Source organism: Phyllobates terribilis, unplaced genomic scaffold (assembly GCF_046119375.1).
Source record: "Phyllobates terribilis strain yellow unplaced genomic scaffold, ASM4611937v1 Scaffold_4__5_contigs__length_816908805, whole genome shotgun sequence".
Taxonomy (NCBI): Eukaryota; Metazoa; Chordata; class Amphibia; order Anura; family Dendrobatidae; genus Phyllobates; species Phyllobates terribilis.
In genome coordinates this window covers 812,340,843-812,365,933 of record NW_027362764.1, presented here as the reverse complement: position 1 = coordinate 812,365,933, position 25,091 = coordinate 812,340,843, and the positions used below count along the sequence as shown (strand labels likewise).

Below are 25,091 nucleotides of genomic sequence, written 5' to 3'. Positions count from 1 at the left end.
GCTCCGCCTCTGAGGTCATGTGATGTGAGCGCTGTCACCAGGAAGCTCCGCCTCTGAGGTCATGTGATGTGAGCGCAATTTACCTCTTATAGGAGGGAAACACAGCGAGACGACAGAAGCCGCAGGAACGTCTCGAAGACGATGTGACGGCCGTCGATGTTCTGAATTATTATTGTGAAATCCAGAAGAGAGAGCTGCAGATGCTGCAGGATTGTGACCCGGGGCGTGGAAGCACGGTCCTCGCCCTGCCACCAATAAGCAGGTAACACATAGCGCCCCCCTCATAGGTCACCTGGTCTCTGTGCTGAGTGGTTAGGTGACCCTAACTAGATTAGTGAAGCTTTACAAGCTCCAAGATGCACCAAGCAATACTGCCCCCTGTGGTCATCATTAGTAACTGTGATCTGATACAATACTGCCCCCTGTGGTCATCATTACTAACTGTGATCTGATACAATACTGCCCCTGTGGTCATCACTGGTCACTGTGATCTGACACAATACTGCCCCCTGTGGTCATCACTGGTCGCTGTGATCTGATACAATACTGCCCCCTGTGGTCATCACTGGTCGCTGTGATCTGATACAATACTGCCCCCTGTGGTCATCACTGGTCACTGTGATCTGATACAATACTGCCCCCTGTGGTCATCATTAGTAACTGTGATCTGATACAATACTGCCCCCTGTGGTCATCACTGGTCACTGTGATCTGATACAATACTGCCCCCTGTGGTCATCATTACTAACTGTGATCTGATACAATACTGCCCCCTGTGGTCATCATTAGTCACTGTGATCTGATACAATACTGCCCCCTGTGGTCATCATTAGTCACTGTGATCTGATACAATACTGCCCCCTGTGGTCATCACTGGTCACTGTGATCTGATACAATACTGCCCCCTGTGGTCATCACTGGTCACTGTGATCTGATACAATACTGCCCCCTGTGGTCATCACTGGTCACTGTGATCTGATACAATACTGCCCCCTGTGGTCATCACTGGTCACTGTGATCTGATACAATACTGCCCCCTGTGGTCATCACTGGTCACTGTGATCTGATACAATACTGCCCCCTGTGGTCATCACTGGTCACTATGATCTGATACAATACTGCCCCCTGTGGTCATCACTGGTCGCTGTGATCTGATACAATACTGCCCCCTGTGGTCATCACTGGTCGCTGTGATCTGATACAATACTGCCCCCTGTGGTCATCACTGGTCGCTGTGATCTGATACAATACTGCCCCCTGTGGTCATCACTGGTCGCTGTGATCTGATACAATACTGCCCCCTGTGGTCATCATTACTAACTGTGATCTGATACAATACTGCCCCCTGTGGTCATCACTGGTCACTGTGATCTGATACAATACTGCCCCCTGTGGTCATCATTACTAACTGTGATCTGATACAATACTGCCCCCTGTGGTCATCACTGGTCACTGTGATCTGATACAATACTGCCCCCTGTGGTCATCACTGGTCACTGTGATCTGATACAATACTGCCCCCTGTGGTCATCATTACTAACTGTGATCTGATACAATACTGCCCCCTGTGGTCATCACTGGTCACTGTGATCTGATACAATACTGCCCCCTGTGGTCATCATTAGTAACTGTGATCTGATACAATACTGCCCCCTGTGGTCATCACTGGTCACTGTGATCTGATACAATACTGCCCCCTGTGGTCATCATTACTAACTGTGATCTGATACAATACTGCCCCCTGTGGTCATCACTGGTCGCTGTGATCTGATACAATACTGCCCCCTGTGGTCATCATTACTAACTGTGATCTGATACAATACTGCCCCCTGTGGTCATCACTGGTCACTGTGATCTGATACAATACTGCCCCCTGTGGTCATCACTGGTCGCTGTGATCTGATACAATACTGCCCCCTGTGGTCATCATTACTAACTGTGATCTGATACAATACTGCCCCCTGTGCTCATCACTGGTCACTGTGATCTGATACAATACTGCCCCCTGTGGTCATCATTACTAACTGTGATCTGATACAATACTGCCCCCTGTGGTCATCACTGGTCGCTGTGATCTGATACAATACTGCCCCCTGTGGTCATCATTACTAACTGTGATCTGATACAATACTGCCCCCTGTGGTCATCACTGGTCACTATGATCTGATACAATACTGCCCCCTGTGGTCATCACTGGTCACTGTGATCTGATACAATACTGCCCCCTGTGGTCATCATTACTAACTGTGATCTGATACAATACTGCCCCCTGTGGTCATCACTGGTCACTGTGATCTGATACAATACTGCCCCCTGTGGTCATCATTAGTAACTGTGATCTGATACAATACTGCCCCCTGTGGTAATCACTGGTCACTGTGATCTGATACAATACTGCCCCCTGTGGTCATCATTAGTAACTGTGATCTGATACAATACTGCCCCCTGTGGTCATCACTGGTCACTGTGATCTGATACAATACTGCCCCCTGTGGTCATCATTAGTAACTGTGATCTGATACAATACTGCCCCCTGTGGTCATCATTAGTAACTGTGATCTGATACAATACTGCCCCCTGTGGTCATCACTGGTCACTGTGATCTGATACAATACTGCCCCCTGTGGTCATCATTACTAACTGTGATCTGATACAATACTGCCCCCTGTGGTCATCATTAGTCACTGTGATCTGATACAATACTGCTCCCTGTGGTCATCACTGGTCACTGTGATCTGATACAATACTGCCCCCTGTGGTCATCACTGGTCACTGTGATCTGATACAATACTGCCCCCTGTGGTCATCACTGGTCACTGTGATCTGATACAATACTGCCCCCTGTGGTCATCACTGGTCACTGTGATCTGATACAATACTGCCCCCTGTGGTCATCATTAGTAACTGTGATCTGATACAATACTGCCCCCTGTGGTCATCACTGGTCACTGTGATCTGATACAATACTGCCCCCCTGTGGTCATCACTGGTCACTGTGATCTGATACAATACTGCCCCCTGTGGTCATCATTAGTAACTGTGATCTGATACACTACTGCCCCCTGTGGTCATCATTACTAACTGTGATCTGATACAATACTGCCCCCTGTGGTCATCACTGGTCATTGTGATCTGATACAATACTGCCCCCTGTGGTCATCACTGGTCACTGTGATCTGATACAATACTGCCCCCTGTGGTCATCACTGGTCACTGTGATCTGATACAATACTGCCCCCTGTGGTCATCATTAGTAACTGTGATCTGATACACTACTGCCCCCTGTGGTCATCACTGGTCACAGTGATCTGATACAATACTGCCCCCTGTGGTCACCACTGGTCACTGTGATCTGATACAATACTGCCCCCTGTGGTCATCATTAGTAACTGTGATCTGATACAATACTGCCCCCTGTGGTCATCACTGGTCATTGTGATCTGATACAATAATGCCCCCTGTGGTCATCATTAGTAACTGTGATCTGATACACTACTGCCCCCTGTGGTCATCATTACTAACTGTGATCTGATACAATACTGCCCCCTGTGGTCATCACTGGTCATTGTGATCTGATACAATACTGCCCCCTGTGGTCATCACTGGTCACTGTGATCTGATACAATACTGCCCCCTGTGGTCATCATTAGTAACTGTGATCTGATACACTACTGCCCCCTGTGGTCATCATTAGTAACTGTGATCTGATACACTACTGCCCCCTGTGGTCATCATTAGTAACTGTGATTTGATACAATACTGCCCCCTGTGGTCATCACTGGTCACAGTGATCTGATACAATACTGCCCCCTGTGGTCATCACTGGTCACTGTGATCTGATACAATACTGCCCCCTGTGGTCATCACTGGTCACTGTGATCTGATACAATACTGCCCCCTGTGGTCATCACTGGTCACTGTGATCTGATACAATACTGCCCCCTGTGGTCATCACTGGTCACTGTGATCTGATACAATACTGCCCCCTGTGGTCATCACTGGTCACTGTGATCTGATACAATACTGCCCCATGTGGTCATCACTGGTCGCTGTTATCTGATACAATACTGCCCCCTGTGGTCATCACTGGTCACTGTGATCTGATACAATACTGCCCCATGTGGTCATCATTACTAACTGTGATCTGATACAATACTGCCCCCTGTGGTCATCACTGGTAACTGTGATCTCATACAATACTGCCCCCTGTGGTCATCACTGGTCACTGTGATCTGATACAATACTGCCCCCTGTGGTCATCATTAGTAACTGTGATCTGATACAATACTGCCCTCTGTGGTCATCACTGGTAACTGTGATCTCATACAATACTGCCCCCTGTGGTCATCATTAGTAACTGTGATCTGATACAATACTGCCCCCTGTGGTCATCACTGGTAACTGTGATCTGATACAATACTGCCCCTGTGGTCATATAACGGTTTCTTTCATTTGCAGCACACGAGCTTTACTGCGGCTGGGTGAGACTGGGAAGCAAGAAAGAAAAAGAGATGATGAAGGTGAGTCCCCTGGATCGGGAGAGATATGTTACAGCCTCTTGTCTGTAGTATACGGTATATATTGATGAAGCTTGCAGTCAGGATATGCAGCTGGTGCCGCGCAGGCTCAGAGTCTGCTTCTACTACCTGTAGGTGACCCTGAATCCTCATCACAGACATTTACACTTTAGTCCGGACACATATTTCTATGTGCACGTGTCACTGGCCTCTAGAGCATGCACAATGCCAGGCGTCTGCTGGAGAGGTGTAAAGCTCGTCATCACTGGACTATGGGGAAGCTGTACTAATAATATCAGCATGCACAATGCCAGGCGTCTGCTGGAGAGGTGTAAAGCTCGTCATCACTGGACTATGGGGAAGCTGTACTAATAATATCAGCATGCACAATGCCAGGCGTCTGCTGGAGAGGTGTAAAGCTCGTCATCACTGGACTATGGGGAAGCTGTACTAATAATATCAGCATGCTCAATGCCAGGTGTCTGCTGGAGAGGTGTAAAGCACGTCATCACTGTACTATGGGGGAGCTCTACTAATAATATCAGCATGCACAATGCCAGGCGTCTGCTGGAGAGGTGTAAAGCTCGTCATCACTGGACTATGGGGGAGCTGTACTAATAATATCAGCATGCACAATTCAAGACGTCTGCTGGAGAGGTGTAAAGCTCATCATCACTGGACTATGGGGGAGCTGTACTAATAATATCAGCATGCACAATTCAAGACGTCTGCTGGAGAGGTGTAAAGCTCGTCATCACTGGACTATGGGGGAGCTGTACTAATAACATCAGCATGCACAATGCCAGGCGTCTGCTGGAGAGGTGTAAAGCTCGTCATCACTGGACTATGGGATGAGCTGTACTAATAATATCAGCATGCACAATGCCAGGCGTCTGCTGGAGAGGTGTAAAGCTCGTCATCACTGGACTATGGGGGAGCTGTACTAATAATATCAGCATACACAATGCCAGGCGTCTGCTGGAGAGGTGTAAAGCTCGTCATCACTGGACTATGGGGGAGCTGTACTAATAATATCAGCATGCACAATGCCAGGCGTCTGCTGGAGAGGTGTAAAGCTCGTCATCACTGGACTATGGGGGAGCTCTACTAATAATATCAGCATGCACAATGCCAGGCGTCTGCTGGAGAGGTGTAAAGCTCGTCATCACTGGACTATGGGGGAGCTCTACTAATAATATCAGCATGCACAATGCCAGGGGTCTGCTGGAGAGGTGTAAAGCACGTCATCACTGGACTATGGAGGAGCTGTACTAATAATATCAGCATGCACAATTCAAGACGTCTGCTGGAGAGGTGTAAAGCTCATCATCACTGGACTATGGAGGAGCTGTACTAATATCAGCATGCACAATGCCAGGCGTCTGCTGGAGAGGTGTAAAGCTCGTCATCACTGGACTATGGAGGAGCTGTACTAATATCAGCATACACAATGTCAGGTGTCTGCTGGAGAGGTGTAAAGCTCGTCATCACTGGACTATGGGGGAGCTGTACTAATAATATCAGCATGCACAATGCCAGGCGTCTGCTGGAGAGGTGTAAAGCTCGTCATCACTGGACTATGAGGGAGCTCTACTAATAATATCAGCATGCACAATGCCAGGCGTCTGCTGGAGAGGTGTAAAGCTTATCATCACTGGACTATGGGGGAGCTGTACTAATAATATCAGCATGCACAATGCCAGGCGTCTGCTGGAGAGGTGTAAAGCTCGTCATCACTGGACTATGGGGGAGCTGTACTAATAATATCAGCACAATGCCAGGCGTCTGCTGGAGAGGTGTAAAGCTCGTCATCACTGGACTATGGGGGAGCTGTACTAATAATATCGGCATGCACAATGCCAGGTGTCTGCTGGAGAGGTGTAAAGCTCATCATCACTGGACTATGGGGGAGCTGTACTAATAATATCAGCATGCACAATGCCAGGTGTCTGCTGGAGAGGTGTAAAGCTCGTCATCACTGGACTATGGGGGAGCTGTACTAATAATATCAGCACAATGCCAGGCGTCTCCTGGAGAGGTGTAAAGCTCGTCATCACTGGACTATGGGGGAGCTGTACTAATAATATCAGCATGCACAATGCCAGGCTTATGCTGGAGAGGTGTAAAGCTCGTCATCACTGGACTATGGGGGAGCTGTACTAATAATATCAGCATGCACAATGCCAGGCGTCTGCTGGAGAGGTGTAAAGCTCGTCATCACTGGACTATGAGGGAGCTCTACTAATAATATCAGCATACACAATGCCAGGCGTCTGCTGGAGAGGTGTAAAGCTCGTCATCACTGGACTATGGGGGAGCTGTACTAATAATATCAGCATGCACAATGCCAGGCGTCTGCTGGAGAGGTGTAAAGCTCGTCATCACTGGACTATGGGGGAGCTGTACTAATAATATCAGCATGCACAATGCCAGGCGTCTGCTGGAGAGGTGTAAAGCTCGTCATCACTGGACTATGGGGGAGCTCTACTAATAATATCAGCATGCACAATGCCAGGTGTCTGCTGGAGAGGTGTAAAGCTCGTCATCACTGGACTATGGGGGAGCTGTACTAATAATATCAGCACAATGCCAGGCGTCTGCTGGAGAGGTGTAAAGCTCGTCATCACTGGACTATGGGGGAGCTGTACTAATAATATCAGCATGCACAATGCCAGGCTTCTGCTGGAGAGGTGTAAAGCTCGTCATCACTGGACTATGGGGGAGCTGTACTAATAATATCAGCATGCACAATACCAGGCGTCTGCTGGAGAGGTGTCAAGCTCGTCATCACTGGACTATGGGGGAGCTGTACTAATAATATCAGCATGCACAATGCCAGGCGTCTGCTGGAGAGGTGTAAAGCTCGTCATCACTGGACTATGGGGGAGCTCTACTAATAATATCAGCATGCACAATGCCAGGCGTCTGCTGGAGAGGTGTAAAGCTCGTCATCACTGGACTATGGGGGAGCTGTACTAATAATATCAGCATGCACAATGCCAGGTGTCTGCTGGAGAGGTGTAAAGCTCGTCATCACTGGACTATGGAGGAGCTGTACTAATAATATCAGCATGCACAATGCCAGGCGTCTGCTGGAGAGGTGTAAAGCTCGTCATCACTGAACTATGGAGGAGCTGTACTAATAATATCAGCATGCACAATGCCAGACGTCTGCTGGAGAGGTGTAAAGCTCGTCATCACTGGACTATGGGGGAGCTGTACTAATAATATCAGCATGCTCAATGCCAGACGTCTGCTGGAGAGGTGTAAAGCTCGTCATCACTGGACTATGGGGGAGCTGTACTAATAATATCAGCACAATGCCAGGTGTCTGCTGGATTGGTGTAAAGCTCGTCATCACTGGACTATAGGGGAGCTGTACTAATAATATCAGCATGCACAATGCCAGGCGTCTGCTGGAGAGGTGTAAAGCTTATCATCACTGGACTATGGAGGAGCTGTACTAATAATATCAGCATGCACAATACCAGGCGTCTGCTGGAGAGGTGTAAAGCTCGTCATCACTGGACTATGGGGGAGCTGTACTAATAATATCAGCATGCACAATGCCAGGCGTCTGCTGGAGAGGTGTAAAGCTCGTCATCACTGGACTATGGGGGAGCTCTACTAATAATATCAGCATGCACAATGCCAGGCGTCTGCTGGAGAGGTGTAAAGCTCATCATCACTGGACTATGGGGGAGCTGTACTAATATCAGCATGCACAATGCCAGGCGTCTGCTGGAGAGGTGTAAAGCTCATCATCACTGGACTATGGGGGAGCTGTACTAATAATATCAGCATGCACAATGCCAGGCGTCTGCTGGAGAGGTGTAAAGCTTGTCATCACTGGACTATGGAGGAGCTGTACTAATATCAGCATACACAATGTCAGGCGTCTGCTGGAGAGGTGTAAAGCTCGTCATCACTGGACTATGGGGGAGCTGTACTAATAATATCAGCATGCACAATGCCAGGCGTCTGCTGGAGAGGTGTAAAGCTCGTCATCACTGGACTATGAGGGAGCTCTACTAATAATATCAGCATGCACAATGCCAGGCGTCTGCTGGAGAGGTGTAAAGCTCATCATCACTGGACTATGGGGGAGCTGTACTAATAACAGAATGCACAATGCCAGACGTCTGCTGGAGAGGTGTAAAGCTCGTCATCACTGGACTATGGGGGAGCTGTACTAATAATATCAGCATGCACAATGCCAGACGTCTGCTGGAGAGGTGTAAAGCTCGTCATCACTGGACTATGGGGTAGCTGTACTAATAACATCAGCATGCACAATGCCAGACGTCTGCTGGAGAGATGTAAAGCTCGTCATCACTGGACTATGGAGGAGCTGTACTAATAATATCAGCATGCACAATGCCAGGCGTCTGCTGGAGAGATGTAAAGCTCGTCATCACTGGACTATGGGGGAGGTGTACTAATAATATCAGCATGCACAATGCCAGGTGTCTGCTGGAGAGGTATAAAGCTCGTCATCACTGGACTATGGGGGAGCTGTACTAATAATATCAGCATGCACAATGCCAGACGTCTGCTGGAGAGGTGTAAAGCTCGTCATCACTGGACTATGGGGGAGCTGTACTAATAATATCAGCATGCACAATGCCAGACGTCTGCTGGAGAGGTGTAAAGCTCGTCATCACTGGACTATGGGGTAGCTGTACTAATAACATCAGCATGCACAATGCCAGACGTCTGCTGGAGAGATGTAAAGCTCGTCATCACTGGACTATGGAGGAGCTGTACTAATAATATCAGCATGCACAATGCCAGGCGTCTGCTGGAGAGATGTAAAGCTCGTCATCACTGGACTATGGGGGAGGTGTACTAATAATATCAGCATGCACAATGCCAGGTGTCTGCTGGAGAGGTATAAAGCTCGTCATCACTGGACTATGGGGGAGCTGTACTAATAATATCAGCATGCACAATGCCAGACGTCTGCTGGAGAGGTGTAAAGCTCGTCATCACTGGACTATGGGGGAGCTGTACTAATAATATCAGCATGCACAATGCCAGGCGTCTGCTGGAGAGGTGTAAAGCTCGTCATCACTGGACTATGGGGGAGCTGTACTAATAATATCAGCATGCACAATGCCAGGCGTCTGCTGGAGAGGTGTAAAGCTCGTCATCACTGGACTATGGGGGAGCTGTACTAATAATATCAGCATGCACAATGCCAGGCGTCTGCTGGAGAGGTGTAAAGCACGTCATCACTGGACTATGGGGGAGCTGTACTAATAATATCAGCATACACAATGCCAGGTGTCTGCTGGAGAGGTGTAAAGCACGTCATCACTGGACTATGGGGGAGCTGTACTAATAATATCAGCATGCACAATGCCAGGTGTCTGCTGGAGAGGTGTAAAGCTCATCATCACTGGACTATGGGGGAGCTGTACTAATAACATTAGAATGCACAATGCCAGACGTCTGCTGGAGTGGTGTAAAGCTCGTCATCACTGGACTATGGGGGAGCTGTACTAATAATATCAGCATGCACAATGCCAGGCGTCTGCTGGAGAGGTGTAAAGCTCGTCATCACTGGACTATGGGGGAGCTGTACTAATAATATCAGCATGCACAATGCCAGACGTCTGCTGGAGAGGTGTAAAGCTCGTCATCACTGGACTATGGGGTAGCTGTACTAATAACATCAGCATGCACAATGCCAGGCGTCTGCTGGAGAGGTGTAAAGCTCGTCATCACTGGACTATGGGGGAGCTGTACTAATAATATCAGCATGCACAATGCCCGGCGTCTGCTGGAGGGGTGTAAAGCACATGATCACTGGACTATGGGGGAGCTGTACTAATAATATCAGCATGCACAATGCCAGACGTCTGCTGGAGAGGTGTAAAGCTCGTCATCACTGGACTATGGGGGAGCTGTACTAATAATATCAGCATGCACAATGCCAGGCATCTGCTGGAGAGGTGTAAAGCTCGTCATCACTGGACTATGAGGGAGCTCTACTAATAATATCAGCATGCACAATGCCAGGTGTCTGCTGGAGAGGTGTAAAGCTCGTCATCACTGGACTATGGGGGAGCTGTACTAATAATATCAGCATGCACAATGCCAGGCTTCTGCTGGAGAGGTGTAAAGCTCGTCATCACTGTACTATGGGGGATCTGTACTAATAATATCAGCATGCACAATGCCAGGCGTCTGCTGGAGAGGTGTAAAGCACGTCATCACTGGACTATGGGGGAGCTCTACTAATAATATCAGCATGCACAATGCCAGGCTTCTGCTGGAGAGGTGTAAAGCTCGTCATCACTGGACTATGGGGGAGCTGTACTAATAATGTCAGCACAATGCCAGGCGTCTGCTGGAGAGGTGTAAAGCTCGTCATCACTGGACTATGGGGGAGCTGTACTAATAATATCAGCACAATGCCAGGCGTCTGCTGGAGAGGTGTAAAGCTCGTCATCACTGGACTACGGGGGAGCTGTACTAATAATATCAGCATGCACAATGCCAGGCGTCTGCTGGAGAGGTGTAAAGCTCATCATCACTGAACTATGGGGGAGCTCTACTAATAATATCAGCATGCACAATGCCAGACGTCTGCTGGAGAGATGTAAAGCTCATCATCACTGAACTATGGGGGAGCTGTACTAATAATATCAGCATGCACAATGCCAGGCTTCTGCTGGAGAGGTGTAAAGCTCGTCATCACTGGACTATGGGGGAGCTCTACTAATAATATCAGCATGCACAATGCCAGGCGTCTGCTGGAGAGGTGTAAAGCTCGTCATCACTGGACTATGGGGGAGCTGTACTAATAATATCAGCATGCACAATGCCAGGCTTCTGCTGGAGAGGTGTAAAGCTCGTCATCACTGGACTATGGGGGAGCTCTACTAATAATATCAGCATGCACAATGCCAGGCGTCTGCTGGAGAGGTGTAAAGCTCGTCATCACTGGACTATGGGGTAGCTGTACTAATAACATCAGCATGCACAATGCCAGGCGTCTGCTGGAGAGGTGTAAAGCTCGTCATCACTGGACTATGGGGGAGCTGTACTAATAATATCAGCATGCACAATGCCCGGCGTCTGCTGGAGGGGTGTAAAGCACATGATCACTGGACTATGGGGGAGCTGTACTAATAATATCAGCATGCACAATGCCAGACGTCTGCTGGAGAGGTGTAAAGCTCATCATCACTGGACTATGGGGGAGCTGTACTAATAATATCAGCATGCACAATGCCAGACGTCTGCTGGAGAGGTGTAAAGCTCGTCATCACTGGACTATGAGGGAGCTCTACTAATAACATCAGCATGCACAATGCCAGGCGTCTGCTGGAGAGGTGTAAAGCTCGTCATCACTGGACTATGGGGGAGCTGTACTAATAATATCAGCATGCACAATGCCCGGCGTCTGCTGGAGGGGTGTAAAGCACATGATCACTGGACTATGGGGGAGCTGTACTAATAATATCAGCATGCACAATGCCAGACGTCTGCTGGAGAGGTGTAAAGCTCGTCATCACTGGACTATGGGGGAGCTGTACTAATAATATCAGCATGCACAATGCCAGGCATCTGCTGGAGAGGTGTAAAGCTCGTCATCACTGGACTATGAGGGAGCTCTACTAATAATATCAGCATGCACAATGCCAGGTGTCTGCTGGAGAGGTGTAAAGCTCGTCATCACTGGACTATGGGGGAGCTGTACTAATAATATCAGCATGCACAATGCCAGGCTTCTGCTGGAGAGGTGTAAAGCTCGTCATCACTGTACTATGGGGGATCTGTACTAATAATATCAGCATGCACAATGCCAGGCGTCTGCTGGAGAGGTGTAAAGCACGTCATCACTGGACTATGGGGGAGCTCTACTAATAATATCAGCATGCACAATGCCAGGCTTCTGCTGGAGAGGTGTAAAGCTCGTCATCACTGGACTATGGGGGAGCTGTACTAATAATATCAGCACAATGCCAGGCGTCTGCTGGAGAGGTGTAAAGCTCGTCATCACTGGACTATGGGGGAGCTGTACTAATAATATCAGCATGCACAATGCCAGGCTTCTGCTGGAGAGGTGTAAAGCTCGTCATCACTGGACTATGGGGGAGCTGTACTAATAATATCAGCACAATGCCAGGCGTCTGCTGGAGAGGTGTAAAGCTCGTCATCACTGGACTATGGGGGAGCTGTACTAATAATATCAGCATGCACAATGCCAGGCTTCTGCTGGAGAGGTGTAAAGCTCGTCATCACTGGACTATGGGGGAGCTCTACTAATAATATCAGCATGCACAATGCCAGGCGTCTGCTGGAGAGGTGTAAAGCTCGTCATCACTGGACTATGGGGGAGCTGTACTAATAATATCAGCATGCACAATGCCCGGCGTCTGCTGGAGAGGTGTAAAGCTCGTCATCACTGGACTATGGGGGAGCTGTACTAATAATATCAGCATGCACAATGCCCGGCGTCTGCTGGAGAGGTGTAAAGCTCGTCATCACTGGACTATGGGGGAGCTGTACTAATAATATCAGCATGCACAATGCCAGACGTCTGCTGGAGAGGTGTAAAGCTCGTCATCACTGGACTATGGAGGTGCTGTACTAATAATATCAGCACAATGCCAGGTGTCTGCTGGAGAGGTGTAAAGCTCGTCATCACTGGACTATGGGGGAGCTGTACTAATAATATCAGCACAATGCCAGGTGTCTGCTGGATTGGTGTAAAGCTCGTCATCACTGGACTATGGGGGAGCTGTACTAATAATATCAGCATGCACAATGCCAGACGTCTGCTGGAGAGGTGTAAAGCTCGTCATCACTGGACTATGGGGGAGCTGTACTAATAATATCAGCACAATGCCAGGTGTCTGCTGGATTGGTGTAAAGCTCGTCATCACTGGACTATGGGGGAGCTGTACTAATAATATCAGCATGCACAATGCCAGGCGTCTGCTGGAGAGGTGTAAAGCTCGTCATCACTGGACTATGGGGTGAGCTGTTCTAATAATATCAGCATGCACAATGCCAGGCGTCTGCTGGAGAGGTGTAAAGCTCGTCATCACTGGACTATGGGGGAGCTGTACTAATAATATCAGCATGCACAATGCCCGGCGTCTGCTGGAGGGGTGTAAAGCACATGATCACTGGACTATGGGGGAGCTGTACTAATAATATCAGCATGCACAATGCCAGACGTCTGCTGGAGAGGTGTAAAGCTCGTCATCACTGGACTATGGGGGAGCTGTACTAATAACATCAGCATGCACAATGCCAGGCGTCTGCTGGAGAGGTGTAAAGCTCATCATCACTGGACTATGGGGGAGCTGTACTAATAATATCAGCATGCACAATGCCAGGCGTCTGCTGGAGAGGTGTAAAGCTCGTCATCACTGAACTATGGGGGAGCTGTACTAATAATATCAGCATGCACAATGCCAAGCGTCTGCTGGAGAGGTGTAAAGCTCGTCATCACTGGACTATGGGGGAGCTCTACTAATAATATCAGCATGCACAATGCCAGACTTCTGCTGGAGAGGTGTAAAGCTCGTCATCACTGGACTATGGGGGAGCTGTACTAATAATATCAGCATGCACAATGCCAGGCGTCTGCTGGAGAGGTGTAAAGCTCGTCATCACTGGACTATGGGGTGAGCTGTACTAATAATATCAGCATACACAATGCCAGGCTTCTGCTGGAGAGGTGTAAAGCTCGTCATCACTGGACTATGGGGGAGCTGTACTAATAATATCAGCATGCACAATGCCAGGCGTCTGCTGGAGAGGTGTAAAGCTCGTGATCACTGGACTATGGGGGAGCTGTACTAATAACAGAATGCACAATGCCAGGCGTCTGCTGGAGAGGTGTAAAGCTCGTCATCACTGGACTATGGGGTGAGCTGTACTAATAATATCAGCATGCACAATGCCAGGCGTCTGCTGGAGAGGTGTAAAGCTCGTCATCACTGGACTATGGGGGAGCTGTACTAATAATATCAGCATGCACAATGCCAGGCGTCTGCTGGAGAGGTGTAAAGCACGTCATCACTGGACTATGGGGAAGCTGTACTAATAATATCAGCATGCACAATGCCAGACGTCTGCTGGAGAGGTGTAAAGCTCGTCATCACTGGACTATGGGGGAGCTGTACTAATAATATCAGCATGCACAATGCCAGGCGTCTGCTGGAGAGGTGTAAAGCTCGTCATCACTGGACTATGGGGGAGCTGTACTAATAATATCATCATGCACAATGCCAGACGTCTGCTGGAGAGGTGTAAAGCTCGTCATCACTGGACTATGGGGGAGCTGTACTAATAATATCAGCATGCACAATGCCAGGTGTCTGCTGGAGAGGTGTAAAGCTCGTCAGCACTGGACTATGGGGGAGCTGTACTAATAATATCAGCATGCACAATGCCAGGCGTCTGCTGGAGAGGTGTAAAGCACGTCATCACTGGACTATGGGGGAGCTGTACTAATAATATCAGCATGCACAATGCCAGGCGTCTGCTGGAGAGGTGTAAAGCTCGTCATCACTTGGCTATGGGGAAGCTATACTAATAATATCAGCATGCACAATGCCAGGCGTCTGCTGGAGAGGTGTAAAGCTCGTCATCACTTGGCTATGGGGAAGCTATACTAATAATATCAGCATGCACAATGCCAGGCGTCTGCTGGAGAGGTGTAAAGCACGTCATCACTGGACTATGGGGAAGCTGTACTAATAATATCAGCATGCACAATGCCAGGCGTCTGCTGGAGAGGTGTAAAGCTCGTCATCACTTGGCTATGGGGAAGCTATACTAATAATATCAGCATGCACAATGCCAGGCGTCTGCTGGAGAGGTGTAAAGCACGTCATCACTGGACTATGGGGGAGCTGTACAAATAATATCAGCATGCACAATGCCAGACGTCTGCTGGAGAGGTGTAAAGCTCGTCATCACTGGACTATGGGGGAGCTGTACTAATAATATCAGCATGCACAATGCCAGGCGTCTGCTGGAGAGGTGTAAAGCTCGTCATCACTGGACTATGGGGGAGCTGTACTAATAACAGAATGCACAATGCCAGGCGTCTGCTGGAGAGGTGTAAAGCTCGTCATCACTGGACTATGGGGGAGCTGTACTAATAATATCAGCATACACAATGCCAGGCGTCTGCTGGAGAGGTGTAAAGCTCGTCATCACTGGACTATGGGGGAGCTGTACTAATAATATCAGCATGCACAATGCCAGGCGTCTGCTGGAGAGGTGCAAAGCTCGTCATCACTGGACTATGGGGGAGCTGTACTAATAATATCAGCATGCACAATGCCAGGTGTCTGCTGGAGAGGTGTAAAGCTCGTCAGCACTGGACTATGGGGGAGCTGTACTAATAATATCAGCATGCACAATGCCAGGCGTCTGCTGGAGAGGTGTAAAGCACGTCATCACTGGACTATGGGGGAGCTGTACTAATAATATCAGCATGCACAATGCCAGGCGTCTGCTGGAGAGGTGTAAAGCTCGTCATCACTTGGCTATGGGGAAGCTATACTAATAATATCAGCATGCACAATGCCAGGCGTCTGCTGGAGAGGTGTAAAGCACGTCATCACTGGACTATGGGGAAGCTGTACTAATAATATCAGCATGCACAATGCCAGGCGTCTGCTGGAGAGGTGTAAAGCTCGTCATCACTTGGCTATGGGGAAGCTATACTAATAATATCAGCATGCACAATGCCAGGCGTCTGCTGGAGAGGTGTAAAGCACGTCATCACTGGACTATGGGGGAGCTGTACAAATAATATCAGCATGCACAATGCCAGACGTCTGCTGGAGAGGTGTAAAGCTCGTCATCACTGGACTATGGGGGAGCTGTACTAATAATATCAGCATGCACAATGCCAGGCTTCTGCTGGAGAGGTGTAAAGCTCGTCATCACTGGACTATGGGGGAGCTGTACTAATAATATCAGCATGCACAATGCCAGGCGTCTGCTGGAGAGATGTAAAGCTCGTCATCACTGGACTATGGGGGAGCTGTACTAATAACAGAATGCACAATGCCAGGCGTCTGCTGGAGAGGTGTAAAGCTCGTCATCACTGGACTATGGGGGAGCTGTACTAATAATATCAGCATACACAATGCCAGGCGTCTGCTGGAGAGGTGTAAAGCTCGTCATCACTGGACTATGGGGGAGCTGTACTAATAATATCAGCATGCACAATGCCAGGCGTCTGCTGGAGAGGTGCAAAGCTCGTCATCACTGGACTATGGGGGAGCTGTACTAATAATATCAGCATGCACAATGCCAGGCGTCTGCTGGAGAGGTGTAAAGCTCGTCACCACTGGACTATGGGGGAGCTGTACTAATAATATCAGCATGCACAATGCCAGACGTCTGCTGGAGAGGTGTAAAGCTCGTCATCACTGGACTATGGGGGAGCTGTACTAATAATATCAGCATGCACAATGCCAGGTGTCTTCTGGAGAGGTGTAAAGCTCGTCATCACTGGACTATGGGGGAGCTGTACTAATAATATCAGCATGCACAATGCCAGGCGTCTGCTGGATAGGTGTAAAGCACGTCATCACTGGACTATGGGGGAGCTGTAATAATAATATCAGCATGCACAATGCCAGACGTCTGCTGGAGAGGTGTAAAGCTCGTCATCACTGGTCTATGGGGGAGCTGTACTAATAATATCAGCATGCACAATGCCAGGCGTCTGCTGGAGAGGTGTAAATCTCGTCATCACTGAACTATGGGGGAGCTGTACTAATAATATCAGCATGCACAATGCCAGGCGTCTGCTGGAGTGGTGTAAAGCTCGTCATCACTGGATTATGGGGGAGCTGTACTAATAATATCAGCATGCACAATGCCAGGCGTCTGCAGGAGAGGTGTAAAGCTCGTCATCACTGGACTATGGGGGAGCTGTACTAATAATATCATCATGCACAATGCCAGACGTCTGCTGGAGAGGTGTAAAGCTCGTCATCACTGGACTATGGGGGAGCTGTACTAATAATATCAGCATGCACAATGCCACGCGTCTGCTGGAGAGGTGTAAAGCTCGTCATCACTGGACTATGGGGGAGCTGTACTAATAATATCAGCATGCACAATGCGAGGCTTCTGCTGGAGAGGTGTAAAGCTCGTCATCACTGGACTATGGGGGAACTGTACTAATAATATCAGCATGCACAATGCCAGGCATCTGCTGGAGAGGTGTAAAGCTCGTCATCACTGTACTATGGGGGAGCTGTACTAATAATATCAGCATGCTCAATGCCAGACGTCTGCTGGAGAGGTGTAAAGCTCATCATCACTGGATTATGGGGGAGCTGTACTAATAATATCAGCATGCACAATGCCAGGCGTCTGCTGGAGAGGTGTAAAGCTCGTCATCACTGTACTATGGGGGAGCTGTACTAATAATATCAGCATGCACAATGCCAGGCGTCTGCTGGAGAGGTGTAAAGCTCGTCATCACTGGACTATGAGGGAGCTCTACTAATAATATCAGCATGCACAATGCCAGGTGTCTGCTGGAGAGGTGTAAAGCTCATAATCACTGGACTATGGGGGAGCTGTACTAATAACAGTATGCACAATGCCAGACGTCTGCTGGAGAGGTGTAAAGCTCGTCATCACTGGACTATGGAGGAGCTGTACTAATAATATCAGCATACACAATGCCAGGCGTCTGCTGGAGAGGTGTAAAGCTCGTCATCACTGGACTATGGGGGAGCTGTACTAATAATATCAGCATGCTCAATGCCAGGTGTCTGCTGGAGAGGTGTAAAGCTCATCATCACTGGACTATGGGGGAGCTGTACTAATAACAGAATGCACAATGCCAGACGTCTGCTGGAGAGGTGTAAAGCTCGTCATCACTGGACTATGGGGAAGCTGTACTAATAACATCAGCATGCACAATACCAGGCGTCTGCTGGAGAGGTGTAAAGCTCGTCATCACTGGACTATGGGGGAGCTGTACTAATAATATCAGCATGCTCAATGCCAGGTGTCTGCTGGAGAGGTGTAAAGCTCGTCATCACTGGACTATGGGGGAGCTGTACTAATAATATCAGCATGCACAATGCCAGGCGTCTGCTGGAGAGGTGTAAAGCTCGTCATCACTGGACTATGGGGGAGCTCTACTAATAATATCAGCATACACAATGCCAGGCGTCTGCTGGAGAGGTGTAAAGCTCGTCATCATTGGACTATGGGGGAGCTGTACTAATAATATCAGCATGCTCAATGCCAGGTGTCTGCTGGAGAGGTGTAAAGCTCGTCATCACTGGACTATGGGGTACCTGTACTAATAATATCAGCATGCACAATGCCAGGCGTCTGCTGGAGAGGTGTAAAGCTCGTCATCACTGGACTATGGGGGAGCTGTACTAATAATATCAGCATGCACAATACCAGGCGTCTGCTGGAGAGGTGTAAAGCTCGTCATCACTGGACTATGGGGGAGCTGTACTAATAATATCAGCATGCACAATGCCAGGTGTCTGCTGGAGAGGTGTAAAGCTCGTCATCACTGGACTATGGGGGAGCTGTACTAATAATATCAGCATGCACAATGCCAGGCGTCTGCTGGAGAGGTGTAAAGCACGTCATCACTGGACTATGGGGGAGCTGTACTAATAATATCAGCATGCACAATGCCAGGCGTCTGCTGGAGAGGTGTAAAGCTAGTCATCACTGGACTATGGGGAAGCTGTACTAATAATATCAGCATGCACAATGCCAGGCGTCTGCTGGAGAGGTGTAAAGCACGTCATCACTGGACTATGGGGGAGCTGTACTAATAATATCAGCATGCACAATGCCAGACGTCTGCTGGAGAGGTGTAAAGCTCGTCATCACTGGTCTATGGGGGAGCTGTACTAATAATATCAGCATGCACAATGCCAGGCGTCTGCTGGAGAGGTGTAAAGCTCGTCATCACTGAACTATGGGGGAGCTGTACTAATAATATCTGCATGCACAATGCCAGGCGTCTGCTGGAGAGGTGTAAAGCTCGTCATCACTGGACTATGGGGGAGCTGTACTAATAATATCATCATGCACAATGCCAGGCTTCTGCTGGAGAGGTGTAAAGCTCATCATCACTGGACTATGGGGGAGCTGTACTAATAATATCAGCATGCACAATGCCAGGCATCTGCTGGAGAGGTGTAAAGCTCGTCATCACTGGACTATGGGGGAGCTGTACTAATAATATCAGCATGCACAATGCGAGGCTTCTGCTGGAGAGGTGTAAAGCTCGTCATCCCTGGACTATGGGGGAGCTGTAATAATAATATCAGCATGCACAATGCCAGGCATCTGCTGGAGAGGTGTAAAGCTCGTCATCACTGTACTATGGGGGAGCTGTACTAATAATATCAGCATGCACAATGCCAGGCGTCTGCTGGAGAGGTGTAAAGCTCATCATCTCTGGACTATGGGGGAGCTGTACTAATAATATCAGCATGCACAATGCCAGGCTTCTGCTGGAGAGGTGTAAAGCTCGTCATCACTGGACTATGAGGGAGCTCTACTAATAATATCAGCATGCACAATGCCAGGTGTCTGCTGGAGAGGTGTAAAGCTCATAATCACTGGACTATGGGGGAGCTGTACTAATAACAGTATGCACAATGCCAGACGTCTGCTGGAGAGGTGTAAAGCTCGTCATCACTGGACTATGGAGGAGCTGTACTAATAATATCAGCATACACAATGCCAGGCGTCTGCTGGAGAGGTGTAAAGCTCGTCATCACTGGACTATGGGGGAGCTGTACTAATAATATCAGCATGCTCAATGCCAGGTGTCTGCTGGAGAGGTGTAAAGCTCATCATCACTGGACTATGGGGGAGCTGTACGAATAACAGAATGCACAATGCCAGACGTCTGCTGGAGAGGTGTAAAGCTCGTCATCACTGGACTATGGGGAAGCTGTACTAATAACATCAGCATGCACAATACCAGGCGTCTGCTGGAGAGGTGTAAAGCTCGTCATCACTGGACTATGGGGTGAGCTCTACTAATAATATCAGCATGCTCAATGCCAGGTGTCTGCTGGAGAGGTGTAAAGCTCGTCATCACTGGACTATGGGGGAGCTCTACTAATAATATCAGCATACACAATGCCAGGCGTCTGCTGGAGAGGTGTAAAGCTCGTCATCACTGGACTATGGGGGAGCTGTACTAATAATATCAGCATGCTCAATGCCAGGTGTCTGCTGGAGAGGTGTAAAGCTCGTCATCACTGGACTATGGGGGAGCTGTACTAATAATATCAGCATGCACAATGCCAGGCGTCTGCTGGAGAGGTGTAAAGCTCGTCATCACTGGACTATGGGGGAGCTGTACTAATAATATCAGCATGCACAATACCAGGCGTCTGCTGGAGTGGTGTAAAGCACATCATCACTGGACTATGGGGGAGCTGTACTAATAATATCAGCATGCTCAATGCCAGGTGTCTGCTGGAGAGGTGTAAAGCTCGTCATCACTGGACTATGGGGGAGCTCTACTAATAATATCAGCATACACAATGCCAGGCGTCTGCTGGAGAGGTGTAAAGCTCGTCATCACTGGACTATGGGGGAGCTGTACTAATAATATCAGCATGCTCAATGCCAGGTGTCTGCTGGAGAGGTGTAAAGCTCGTCATCACTGGACTATGGGGTAGCTGTACTAATAATATCAGCATGCACAATGCCAGGCGTCTGCTGGAGAGGTGTAAAGCTCGTCATCACTGGACTATGGGGGAGCTGTACTAATAATATCAGCATGCACAATACCAGGCGTCTGCTGGAGTGGTGTAAAGCACATCATCACTGGACTATGGGGGAGCTGTACTAATAATATCAGCATGCTCAATGCCAGGTGTCTGCTGGAGAGGTGTAAAGCTCGTCATCACTGGACTATGGGGTTGCTGTACTAATAATATCAGCATGCACAATGCCAGGCGTCTGCTGGAGAGGTGTAAAGCTCGTCATCACTGGACTATGGGGGAGCTGTACTAATAGTATCAGTATGCACAATGCCAGACGTCTGCTGGAGAGGTGTAAAGCTCGTCATCACTGGACTATGGGGGAGCTCTACTAATAATATTAGCATGCACAATGCCAGGCGTCTGCTGGAGAGGTGTAAAGCACGTCATCACTGGACTATGGAGGAGCTGTACTAATAATATCAGCATGCACAATGCCAGACGTCTGCTGGAGAGGTGTAAAGCACGTCATCACTGGACTATGGAGGAGCTGTACTAATAATATCAGCATGCACAATGCCAGGCTTCTGCTGGAGAGGTGTAAAGCTCGTCATCACTGGATTATGGGGGAGCTGTACTAATAACATCAGCATGCACAATGCCAGGCGTCTGCTGGAGAGGTGTAAAGCTCGTCATCACTGGACTATGGGGGAGCTGTACTAATAATATCAGCATGCACAATGCGAGGCTTCTGCTGGAGAGGTGTAAAGCTCGTCATCACTGGACTATGGGGGAGCTGTACTAATAATATCAGCATGCACAATGCCAGGCGTCTGCTGGAGAGGTGTAAAGCACGTCATCACTGGACTATGGAGGAGCTGTACTAATAATATCAGCATGCACAATGCCAGACGTCTGCTGGAGAGGTGTAAAGCACGTCATCACTGGACTATGGAGGAGCTGTACTAATAATATCAGCATGCACAATGCCAGACGTCTGCTGGAGAAGTGTAAAGCTCGTCATCACTGGACTATGGGGGAGCTGTACTAATAATATCAGCATGCACAATGCCTTACGTCTGCTGGAGAGGTGTAAAGCTCGTCATCACTGGACTATGGGGGAGCTGTACTAATAATATGAGCATGCACAATGCCAGGCGTCTGCTGGAGATTTGTAAAGCTCGTCGTCACTGGACTATGGAGGAGCTGTACTAATATCAGCATACACAATGTCAGGCGTCTGCTGGAGAGGTGTAAAGCTCGTCATCACTGGACTATGGGGGAGCTGTACTAATAATATCAGCATGCACAATGCCAGGCGTCTGCTGGAGAGGTGTAAAGCTCGTCATCACTGGACTATGAGGGAGCTCTACTAATAATATCAGCATGCACAATGCCAGGCGTCTGCTGGAGAGGTGTAAAGCTTATCATCACTGGACTATGGGGGAGCTGTACTAATAACAGAATGCACAATGCCAGACGTCTGCTGGAGAGGTGTAAAGCTCGTCATCACTGGACTATGGGGGAGCTGTACTAATAATATCAGCATGCACAATGCCAGATGTCTGCTGGAGAGGTGTAAAGCTCGTCATCACTGGACTATGGGGTAGCTGTACTAATAACCTCAGCATGCACAATGCCAGACGTCTGCTGGAGAGATGTAAAGCTCGTCATCACTGGACTATGGAGGAGCTGTACTAATAATATCAGCATGCACAATGCCAGGTGTCTGCTGGAGAGGTATAAAGCTCGTCATCACTGGACTATGGGGGAGCTGTACTAATAATATCAGCATGCACAATGCCAGACGTCTGCTGGAGAGGTGTAAAGCTCGTCATCACTGGACTATGGGGGAGCTCTACTAATAATATCAGCATACACAATGCCAGACGTCTGCGGGAGAGGTGTAAAGCTCGTCATCACTGGACTATGGGGGAGCTGTACTAATAATATCAGCATGCACAATGCCAGGCTTCTGCTGGAGAGGTGTAAAGCTCGTCATCACTGGATTATGGGGGAGCTGTACTAATAACATCAGCATGCACAATGCCAGGCGTCTGCTGGAGAGGTGTAAAGCTCGTCATCACTGGACTATGGGGGAGCTCTACTAATAATATCAGCATGCACAATGCAAGGCTTCTGCTGGAGAGGTGTAAAGCTCGTCATCACTGGATTATGGGGGAGCTGTACTAATAATATCAGCATGCACAATGCCAGGCGTCTGCTGGAGAGGTGTAAAGCTCGTCATCACTGGACTATGGGGGAGCTGTACTAATAATATCAGCATGCACAATGCCAGGCGTCTGCTGGAGAGGTGTAAAGCTCGTCATCACTGGACTATGGGGGAGCTCTACTAATAACATCAGCATGCACAATGCCAGGCGTCTGCTGGAGAGGTGTAAAGCTCGTCATCACTGGTCTATGGGGGAGCTGTACTAATAATATCAGCATGCACAATACCAGACTTCTGCTGGAGAGGTGTAAAGCTAGTCATCACTGGACTATGGGGGAGCTGTACTAATAATATCAGCATGCACAATGCCAGACGTCTGCTGGAGAGGTGTAAAGCTCGTCATCACTGGACTATGGGGGAGCTGTACTAATAATATCAGCATGCACAATGCCAGACGTCTGCTGGAGAGGTGTAAAGCTCGTCATCACTGGACTATGGGGGAGCTGTACTAATAATATCAGCATGCACAATGCCTTACGTCTGCTGGAGAGGTGTAAAGCTCGTCATCACTGGACTATGGGGGAGCTGTACTAATAATATCAGCATGCACAATACCAGGCGTCTGCTGGAGTGGTGTAAAGCACATCATCACTGGACTATGGGGGAGCTGTACTAATAATATCAGCATGCTCAATGCCAGGTGTCTGCTGGAGAGGTGTAAAGCTCGTCATCACTGGACTATGGGGTTGCTGTACTAATAATATCAGCATGCACAATGCCAGGCGTCTGCTGGAGAGGTGTAAAGCTCGTCATCACTGGACTATGGGGGAGCTGTACTAATAGTATCAGTATGCACAATGCCAGACGTCTGCTGGAGAGGTGTAAAGCTCGTCATCACTGGACTATGGGGGAGCTCTACTAATAATATTAGCATGCACAATGCCAGGCGTCTGCTGGAGAGGTGTAAAGCACGTCATCACTGGACTATGGAGGAGCTGTACTAATAATATCAGCATGCACAATGCCAGACGTCTGCTGGAGAGGTGTAAAGCACGTCATCACTGGACTATGGAGGAGCTGTACTAATAATATCAGCATGCACAATGCCAGGCTTCTGCTGGAGAGGTGTAAAGCTCGTCATCACTGGATTATGGGGGAGCTGTACTAATAACATCAGCATGCACAATGCCAGGCGTCTGCTGGAGAGGTGTAAAGCTCGTCATCACTGGACTATGGGGGAGCTGTACTAATAATATCAGCATGCACAATGCGAGGCTTCTGCTGGAGAGGTGTAAAGCTCGTCATCACTGGACTATGGGGGAGCTGTACTAATAATATCAGCATGCACAATGCCAGGCGTCTGCTGGAGAGGTGTAAAGCACGTCATCACTGGACTATGGAGGAGCTGTACTAATAATATCAGCATGCACAATGCCAGACGTCTGCTGGAGAGGTGTAAAGCACGTCATCACTGGACTATGGAGGAGCTGTACTAATAATATCAGCATGCACAATGCCAGACGTCTGCTGGAGAAGTGTAAAGCTCGTCATCACTGGACTATGGGGGAGCTGTACTAATAATATCAGCATGCACAATGCCTTACGTCTGCTGGAGAGGTGTAAAGCTCGTCATCACTGGACTATGGGGGAGCTGTACTAATAATATGAGCATGCACAATGCCAGGCGTC

The 25,091-nt window shown here is 48.6% G+C and overlaps 1 protein-coding gene across 3 annotated transcripts in view; it reads left to right on the top strand.

Moving 5' to 3' along the window:
• WDR97 (WD repeat domain 97) overlaps window positions 1-25,091 on the top strand; it is a 578,372-nt gene that overhangs the window by 533,228 nt on the left and 20,053 nt on the right. For 2 of the 3 annotated variants that reach the window (XM_073680111.1, XM_073680113.1), the window contains 2 exons: window positions 93-262; window positions 4,459-4,520. In XM_073680111.1, the coding sequence (XP_073536212.1) occupies window positions 93-262; window positions 4,459-4,520 (232 nt within the window). The remainder of the gene's footprint in view (window positions 1-92; window positions 263-4,458; window positions 4,521-25,091) is intronic. The other variant, XM_073680112.1, reaches the window with a different exon arrangement.